Source organism: Charadrius vociferus, unplaced genomic scaffold, assembly GCF_000708025.1.
Source record: "Charadrius vociferus isolate BGI_N301 unplaced genomic scaffold, ASM70802v2 scaffold291, whole genome shotgun sequence".
NCBI lineage: Eukaryota > Metazoa > Chordata > Aves > Charadriiformes > Charadriidae > Charadrius > Charadrius vociferus.
The window spans coordinates 445,332-454,632 of NW_009646958.1; the positions used below are offsets into that span (position 1 = coordinate 445,332).

The window sequence follows — 9,301 nt, forward strand, 5'->3', positions numbered from 1 at the left end:
CGCCGCTGCTGCGCGCCTGGCGAGTGCCGCCCGCCGGCCCGGCCCAGCTGCCGCCCCGCGCCTACCCCCGGTACATCCTGCCCCTCGCCTTCGGCAAGTACTTCGCCTCCGTCTCCGCCCACGTCTCGCTCTGGAGGGTCCCGGTCTCCTACGCGCACACAGGTGAGGCCCGGCCGGGTGCACCGGGAGCCGGTGGAGGCCCCGGCGGGACGTCCCAGCGCCGGTCGTGCTCGTATAGGGGCCCGGCGCGGGGACCTGAGCCCCAGTACACGCTGGTACCGGTGCCTGGTGCAGTGACCCAAAGCCCAGCCTGTGCCCCTCTGAGTGCCCGGCGTGGTGTCCTGTGCCCCGGTGGGTACCCGGTGCTGTGTCTTGTGCCCCTGTGTGTGCCTGGTGCCGTGTCCTGTGCTCGGTGAGGTGTCCGGTGCCCAGTGCTGTGTCCTGTGCCACTATGGGTGCCCAGTGCTGTGTCCTGTGCCCAGTGCTGTGTTCTGTGTGCCCCTGTGAGTGCTCAGTGCAATGTCTTGTGTCCCTGTGGGTGCCCAGTGCCGTGTCCTGTCCCAGCGTGTGCCCCTGTGGGTGCTCAGTGTCATGTCCTGTGCCCCTATGGGTGCCTGGTGCAGTGTCCCAGAGCACCAAGAACCAGCCCATGTTTGTAGAAGCACCCAGCACGGTGACAAGGAGAGATGACCCAGCGTGGGCTGATGTTATGGCTTTGGTGGGACCAGACCTGAGCCCCTCCTCCACCTCCAGTGCTTACCCGCTGCTGGTGGTGGTTAATGGAGCTGGACCAAGCTTCGCGTCCCCACCGACATTTTCTTTCCGTTCTCAGTAAAAGCGACGATGCCAATATGGGTGGTTCTTCTTTCGCGGATCATAATGAAGGAAAAGCAGACGACGAAGGTGCGGACAGGTTTGCTGAGGTTTCTTCTCTTGGTGGCGTTCGTGGTGTGCCCTGCTGGCCGGGATCAGGAAGCTTCAGGCTTTCGTTAGCTGGGTGAATTTTGTGATTGAAATTAGGTTAAGTAGATATTACAAGTTCCTTTTCCTTTAATTGTGAATGCAAAGAAAACACACCTAAGCGTTGAGCAAGGTGATGCGCTCTGATACACTGGAGTTGTTACAGTGTGTATTGTCGTCACTTAATTTCCTCAAACTACAACAGTATAAAAGTTGCTCCCTGGTTCTGTTGCTTTATTCTTCCTTCTCCTTTCCTCCCCAAATCAGCAGTATGTATAAACTGAGTTGAAATGAAAATTCTTAGAAGATGTAAACTACTCCTCTCTGTTCCTCTTTCAGGTATACTTGTCTCTGATCCCCATAATAACTGGTGTCCTGTTGGCCACCGTCACGGAACTTTCCTTTGACATGTGGGGACTCATCAGTGCCCTTGCTGCTACTCTGTGTTTTTCACTTCAGAACATCTTCTCAAAGAAGGTAATAGTTGTGCTCTTCATAACATTGGCCAGTAGCGTCATCCTTTAGCGGGAAAGTATGCACTTTCTGGTACATATGTCTTTGGGGTTTTTTTTAAGTTGGCATTAGAGTCACAGGAGCCCAAAGTAACGGTTGCCTGTTTTGCACACCTGTTCTCTACAGCTCTTGCTACCTGTCAAAGCTGTTCTACTGAAAACTGGGCAGAACTTAGAGTTTATCCTGAGCCTTTGCTGTACACCTCAGCATGGCTTTTTTTTCCGCTGACAGTTTGATAGTGCTTAAATGTAACAGTTTGTTTGAAAGCTTTTAATGTAACTTGCTGTATCAAGTCCTTTCTCAGTAGTGAATGAGTCAGTGGCAACACTAAGCACTCTTTGAAATCTGAGAAAGTTAAAATATGTGTCGTGAATCTATCTAGTTACAAAATGATTTCTGGCTTGTAGAGTATTTTAAATGTATTACTATCTTATTAGTACTAAGATTCGCCACTCAAGAAACCATTGCTTTTCAAACGGACATATGTTTTTCTTTCATCATACTTATAGGAAATTCATACTATAACAGTATTTACTTATTTTCGCTGTATCATTTTTACTTTATCTGTTGTCTAAAGCTGTTACTGTTACATGGCTGCTGAATCTCCGCTGATAATGCAGGCAGTAGCTGAAGAAAGGCTGTTTAATGATGTTTTTTGTCAGGTGTTAAGAGATTCCCGAATACATCATCTTCGGTTGCTGAACATACTTGGGTGCCATGCTGTGTTCTTCATGATCCCAACGTGGGTTTTGGTAGATCTTTCTTCCTTCTTAGTAGAGAATGACTTGGTAAGTGTTGTGTTTGGGAAACTGTTCGCTATTGAGACAGAAAAGAGGAAAAAAAAAACCCAACCAACAAGCACCACCATCCATACCAAAAAAATGCACTTAACGTGTTTCAGTGCAGTTCCTCCCCAGCACGGAAGGAACTGTTGTGACATACGTGCAAATTGTTTCACAAAACAATATAGAAAGATAAGTGTAGTGTTTATTGTGAGAATTCATGCCAGGATTGGGAGAGGCATCTTATGTTACAGCGTAAATCTCAGGAATTAGTAGTGGGAGACAGGAGCAAACGCACCCGGGATGCGTGTCCAAGTATGTAGAGAGATGTTTTCTCAGAGTTGGTCGTTGCATACTGTAACATACTCAGGTGCCTCTTTAGAGTTAAGCTGCAGATGTTGTTCCTATCAAAGCCAGGTAAGGAGTGACTCCAGTTGTATTTGTGTTTCTTTGTCTCTTATCTGAAACCTGAGATCTTTCTTTTTTTTCCCTTGTAATGTTTGTCTTTACAACAGAGCACGATGTCTCATTGGTCCTGGACCTTGATGCTGCTTATAATCAGTGGATTCTGTAATTTTGCCCAGAATGTCATTGCCTTCAGTATTCTCAACCTGATCAGCCCGCTAAGTTACTCTGTCGCAAATGCCACAAAAAGAATCATGGTCATCACGGTGTCCCTTATAATGCTTCGCAATCCCGTTACGAGCACCAATGTCCTTGGAATGATGACAGCTATCTTAGGGGTCTTCTTATATAACAAGGTAAGGGGGTTGTTTTTTATTTATTTATTTATTCAGGAAACTCCCTTGAAACAGCCTGGTAGCTTTGAATGATTTTTTGGTACAAGTTAACGGCTAGCAGAACAAAAACGTAGACCGTGTGGCATAAAACTTCATTGCAGAGGGGGTGCATGTGTCACCTCAGCGAAGCACTCGGGTGCTTGGGTCAGGCTAGCTGTTTCACCTCCAACAAACTTCACTTTTCAAGACAATATTAAGATCAAAATTTAAGATTGGGAAGTAACTCACTCAAATCTCTTGAGCAAAAGAGCAGCTTACTGATGTGGCGTATGAGAGTAATGAAGTTTTTATTAGGAGTCACTAATATTTGAAGACTCTAACAGGCATAGATAGTAGTGCAATTGTAAAACTGTATCCTTTTTTCTAGGTATATGAATATGTTAGGTGATATCTAAGAAAAACATTCTTTCTTTCCTAGACAAAGTATGATGCAAACCAAGAAGCAAAGAAGCAGCTACTTCCAGTTACAACTGCAGACCTTGTGAATTTGGACCGGCATCGAAACACTCCTGAAAAGTCTCAGAATGGACTTACGGCATTTGCACAACATGGAGACTATCAGTACGGTCGAACCAATATCTTAACAGACCACTTCCAGTATAATCGGCAAAACTATCCAACTGCCTACAACTTAAATCGTTTTGATATATAGAATCCTGGCAAACAGGTATAGACTGTGATATCAAAGTGTTCCCAACATTGTCAGAAACTTTTAGTACATCCATGAATGTAAAGCCATTTTAATGTACAGATTTTGCAGAAGGGAAGATGCATGTGTAGTGAAAGCGGTACAGACCTTCAACTTCTGCTAAGCAGACCTTTAAATGCGGAACAGCTAGATCTGACACTGGAACGAAATGCACAGTGTAGCGCTTGTACAGAGATTCTGGTGCATTGCACGTATGAAACTTCAGAGTAAAATATCTGCTGTCACTGCTCCTTTTCAGAGTCTGTCAACTGATTATTCTTTTGGCAGCTGACTTCTGGCCAGTATTTTGTTTCCACACTGGTAACGTCACCTTTAATTTGTTCTCTAAGATGTTTTAATGACACTTTCTTTTAATGAAACTTTCAGAAAGAAGTGAAACTATGGTGTACTTCTGGTCATCAGGATTTGTCTGTCTGAGAAGGATTGATTCGTGTATCAGTTGCAGATAGGTAGACCTGAATGCATCTTGAGCAGCCACGAAATTTCATGTGGGTATTACCTACTTTTGTGCCGATGCTTTTGTTTTTTGCTGACAAACCAGAAGTGTTTCTGAAAGAGTAGACAGTAGAAAGATTAAACTCTTCAAGAAGTGTACTTCAGGCATAGAGAAACAGGGTTCTCCAAAATCACTGTTTGTCCCAGTCACTGTAGAAAACAAACAAACAGAGTTTAAGATCGTAATTATTTTCTGAATAATGTAGTTCTGTAACTTCAGACATTGCTCTTCCTTGGCAATACAGAAAACACCTTCACAAATAAAGTGTTTGGCATAATATGATTATTTTTTTCACTTGCTTCACACCTGTTCTTACAAAAGTCTTTTGTTGCTTTAGAAATTGAAAGGTTTAAGGTGTTTTCTTCTCAGTTTTATGCATAAATTATGCTCTCTTACATGATTCATATATTACGAATGCATTAATTTGCATAATCATCATTATTAATTGTTTCTTAAGTCTATCTTTTTAGCCCGTAATTGTTTTTTTTATAATTTTCCTGATTACTGCTGTTGGAGTTGCTATGTGTGTTTAGCCTGACTTCTACTTTCCGCTGAAAGAAGTTAGATTTTGTATCCTGCTCTGTTCCTGCAGCTCCCCTAGCTCAAATAGGAAATCGTTAAGAAAAAAATATTTGAATCAGCAGTAAATGGATAATTTATGGTTAAGAAGAACTGATTCAGTTAGTAAAAATGAACGTACTTAATTTAGACAAGTTGATCTTTGTGCATCAGGTACTGCATTTGTGCATGGAAGGAATGGAACCAGTTGAACTTGGGTTTCACTGAATCAGATTGCTACTGTTGTTACTACGTTAGCAAAAGAAGATTTTAGGGGCCTTCTTTGCGTAACAGAAAAGCTGTTGTACAGTGAGATTTTTGATAGCATAATACATAAGTATACATAAGAATACATAAGTATTATGTTTTTACTAGAGAGGTATTAGATACCAGTGACAAAATTTAGAGTGTGGTACAGAACACTCCCTCTGCTTATTTATTGCTTTAAAAATTACCATTTCCGTGATGTGAGATGATGATTTGGCTCCTTTCTGGATAACAGAGAGTTTCTTTTTAACTGCAAAGTCAACCTGATCTTGTTCTTTTGGCTGACTGTGGAGGTAGTTATGTAGACTGCCTTCCACCATACAGCTCAAAAGAGGAAATGGTCCTTCTGAAACTTCAGAGATGGGTTACATATGCTGCTAATGTTTGTGAGCAGAACTTCCTTGACTTGACTGGAGTTGAATCTGTTCATGCTAGCTTAGAACTTGGGCTTTTAGTTTAGAAAATCTAAATAACTAAATTACTCCCTAACCCTGGTTAATGAGAACAAGATAATGAGGAAAGGCATTCTTTCACATGAAATTTCTTTTGCCTGTTCCAGTATTTATGTATAATTATTTCTTTTTAATATGGGAAAGTGCAAAGTGAGGCTCACTTCCCAATATTTAAGTGCTTTGACACACATGTAAAAAGGATTGTGTGGACTCTGGATTTGGATTAGGTTCCGGCTCTGCAAAAGACTAATTTGAGGATGAGACAGGCTGAGATTTTTAACAGGGGCTGAAGTTCTCCAACTGCTTTCAAAGGGAGCTAGCTGTAAACTGTTAGACTCCTGCAAATGCTTAATTGTGTTCTTTGTACCTCAGTTTCCCATCTGGAAAATGCAGGTGATTCTTCCCTACTTCATAGGGGGGTGAAATAACCAGAAAAAAGCAGCAGTGGGGGCCCCAAGGATGTACAGACATACTCTGAGTTCATCTGTACATCTTCTGGTAAGTCTACTGCTGTACCACCTTCATACAAGAACTGTTACTTGGAATAAAGCTCTGCATACTTTATTCACAGATCAGGGGCTTTATTAAATATGTGGTTTCCTCTTAAAGAACATAACCAGATCTTTTTTGCAACTCTCTTCAGAGAAAACTTGCGCTGCACACTTACTGCAGCAGATCTTTAGTTCAGCTTTTTCTGCCGTGAGTACAGCAGCAGGTGAGGGCTTTCTGTTGAAAATACCTTGTCCCAAATCCCGGTCTGGGGTCGTGGCCTCACTGTGCCTCTGAAACAAAACTACTGCACTTGCAGAGCAAAAAGGGACTGACCCAAAATGAGGATAACACCTCATAATGAGGGCCCGGAGAGTGAACCTCTTCCCGGGAGACTGCCTGACAGCGTTTTGCTCTTCTAGTTCAGGTCTGTGGTCAACAGGGATAATTTTGTACGGTAGAACGTATAATTAAAACGGTTAAGTGAATCGGTTATAAGAGGTGGTTTTGTGGAGTACCTGAATCCGAGTCCTTCAGCAATATTGCCCACATTCAGGTAAAGGAAGTTTCTGATACTGTTGTAATATACATTTTAATCTTGGACTGCTGCAAGCTTTTGTTTGGCAAGGTGAAACATTTGTTTTAACATGGTCTGTAAATTAATGACGTATTTAACTATGTACATAGGTCTGTAGAAAGTATGGAAACACTGGAATAAAAAGGGCATATCTAGACAATCGTGTATAATGACCCAGTTATTAAAGCAAAGTGAAGGGGGTTGGTTTGGGTTTTTTACTTGCAGGAAGCTTTGGGAGTGCCGTACGTTACTAGTAATGGCTGCTTGCAAGATTAATCAGATTAATGTTTTGCCGTGTGGGTGTGATACCTTACCGGATGGTTACGTAGGCTGAAACTAGGATGATGGGGATGCCATAACTAGCGTTAGGAGACTAGTCACTGGTATCCTTAGAAATGTTTTGATTTTTATTGTGCATTTCCAACATACATGTAAGTACATCACAAAATTGGGAAGTTCTTCCCAAAACAGTCCTGGATAGTTCTAGAAATACCAGTGTGAAAGAAACCAATCTTTCCCCACTACGTGTGGGTTCTCTGTTGATAGCTCCATAGAATATTTGGTGCTCTTTGAAGATCTCTTGAAAATATTTCCCTTGGAGATTCAATTTTAGTACCCAGTAGCAATTAGAGCATCTTTATCATCTGGTAAAATGCTTGTGTTTTTTAAATACCTGAATGCTAAATAAAATTGAGGCAATACTTAGGCTTTGTAGGTGTACGGTGATTTGTAAAAATAGTGTTGGTGATTTTGGGGTCAACCCATGATGATTCCTGAAGCTCAAGACCTTTTCTTTCTCATGTGTGTTCAAACCCACATTTTTCTGATGTAGCATTTTGCAGCAGAAGAAACTTCTGCCATGTAGCTGTTTGTGAAAAAGGTGCAATATAAATAAAGGGAAAGTTTTGTTTTTCTAAGGCTTCCATTTCTGACCATGTTGTAAGCTGTTAAAAATAGTTCTGGAATATCTTTGCGGTGATGGTAAAGGTGGTAAATCAGATTTGTTAATCCTGAGGTCACAGGTGTATGATACAATCACATTATGTAGATATGCAAGTGCAAATATGCAGGTGGCAGTCACCACCCATCTTTTTTTTTTTTTTTTTTACTGTGTTGGTACACTATAAATTTATGTGAATATGTGTGGCTTAACCAAAAAAAAAAACCGAAATACACTCCTTACTATATGAAATCTAGCACTGAAGCAAATGAACGCTTTTGTATTGTTTTCCTGTTCTTACTTCAACTCTGTTGTTCTGTGAAGTTCTGGATGTTACTCGGCCGGATTGCCTGCGACGCCCCCCTCCAGCCTGCTGACACTAAGGGATCCCTGTGGGGGATGAGGGGAAGAAACCACACGGGTGACTTCCAGGTACTGGGAGTCTGCCCTGTCTGAAATAAATCAGGTGTTCAGATGGTTTTTAGCAGATACCTGTCAGGTAACTGTAGCTTTTGGGCCACTTTGTGGATAAACCGTTGCTGCGTGTTGCGGAAGGCGGCAGCCTGGACAGTGACTGCGTGGGCTCCAACATGCAAAGCGGTAACGGAAGGCGGCAGCAAGAATTTTGAAAAATTTCTTACTTTTAAGTACGAGCTAAGATTTAAACTTCATCTGGTGTTCTGGGATCTGTGTTGATTTCCAGGACTGTAGAGTGATGTAGAATCATGGTCGGAGTCTGTACTTGATGGTTTTTTTGGTGTTCATTTGTTATTTGGATACATGGAAACATCCATCTTTCTGAGGTTTTATATTCTGTAGATAATATAGTGGGGTCTTCATAGTATGTCTTGTTAAGAATAAAAAGTTCTGCCTTTTTGTGAGGATGTCTGTGAGTGTTATCTGTGTGACTGGAAATCCTGCAAAGTGTAATTTAATGCCTGAAACTTAAGATAGTGATTACAGCTCCAGATGAGCATTGGGATGCTCAGATTTGCTTTTGGCCTCATACCATTCCCAGATGATTGTTTCCACTTGTAGATTCAGTTTTCCTGAAACACTAAAGGACACCAAAATTATTTGGGCCGCACTTTGAGTTTTGATGTCTAGTTCTCGTATAAATGGTCTTCATGTGTGTGGGGTTTTGTGGGGTGTTTTGAACCGTGTCAATAGAGGGAGTGGAGCCATTTCTGCCATGCCTTGTACCTCGAGTAGGATGTGAAGCTGATCCGATCAGTACCTTGCCTTTGAAGGAATGTTTTTCTGAATCCAGCAGGTAAGTAAATGTGGTGTAATTTTAATCCCACTTTGAAAAATAAGGGACTATCAGGTGCAAAAGGAAAGTTAAGGTACGAACCAGAAACGATTTGAATGTTTTAACTGCATAAAATGAAGTCACTTAAGGAAAGCAACAGTGCTTAAATAACACCCCTGCATAGCACCTGCACTTTCTTTCCTTAACAGTTATATTTTAGGTTCGATTCAGTCTCTACTGAGCTTCGTCCACATCCTTGTTCCCGTTTTACATCACACCAATGACCCATGGAGCTGAAGTGCTGCTGGGATGGATTCCCCCCCCCCCAAAGAAACAGGTGTTAAATGAAACGCTTTCTTTTAATGCTATCAATTTCTGGCAACTGAATTTGCAGCTTGACCGTGGCGGTTCAGAAGTGGATGAAGAGCGTGTGGCAGTGACCCAGCAGCTCGGCAGGTTCCGGGGGAGCCGGCAGAGGACGAGGCCTCACAGGCCAGAAGCGGCTT

General features: G+C 42.2%; 2 protein-coding genes across 2 annotated transcripts in view; both read left to right on the plus strand.

Annotated features, from left to right (window-relative positions):
- Positions 1-6: 6 nt before the first annotated feature.
- SLC35E1 (solute carrier family 35, member E1) lies at positions 7-4,097 on the plus strand. The gene is made up of 6 exons (XM_009895169.1): positions 7-162; positions 833-903; positions 1,300-1,437; positions 2,136-2,261; positions 2,771-3,016; positions 3,474-4,097. Exons 2-6 carry the CDS (start codon positions 844-846, stop codon positions 3,705-3,707), a joined length of 804 nt encoding a protein of 267 aa, XP_009893471.1. The 5' UTR covers positions 7-162; positions 833-843; the 3' UTR covers positions 3,708-4,097.
- A 3,484-nt stretch (positions 4,098-7,581) lies between these two features.
- CHERP (calcium homeostasis endoplasmic reticulum protein) overlaps positions 7,582-9,301 on the plus strand; it is a 14,636-nt gene continuing 12,916 nt past the window's right edge. The window contains exons 1-2 of the mRNA XM_009895199.1: positions 7,582-7,593; positions 8,053-8,143. Coding sequence (XP_009893501.1) covers positions 7,582-7,593; positions 8,053-8,143 — 103 coding nt within the window. The remainder of the gene's footprint in view (positions 7,594-8,052; positions 8,144-9,301) is intronic.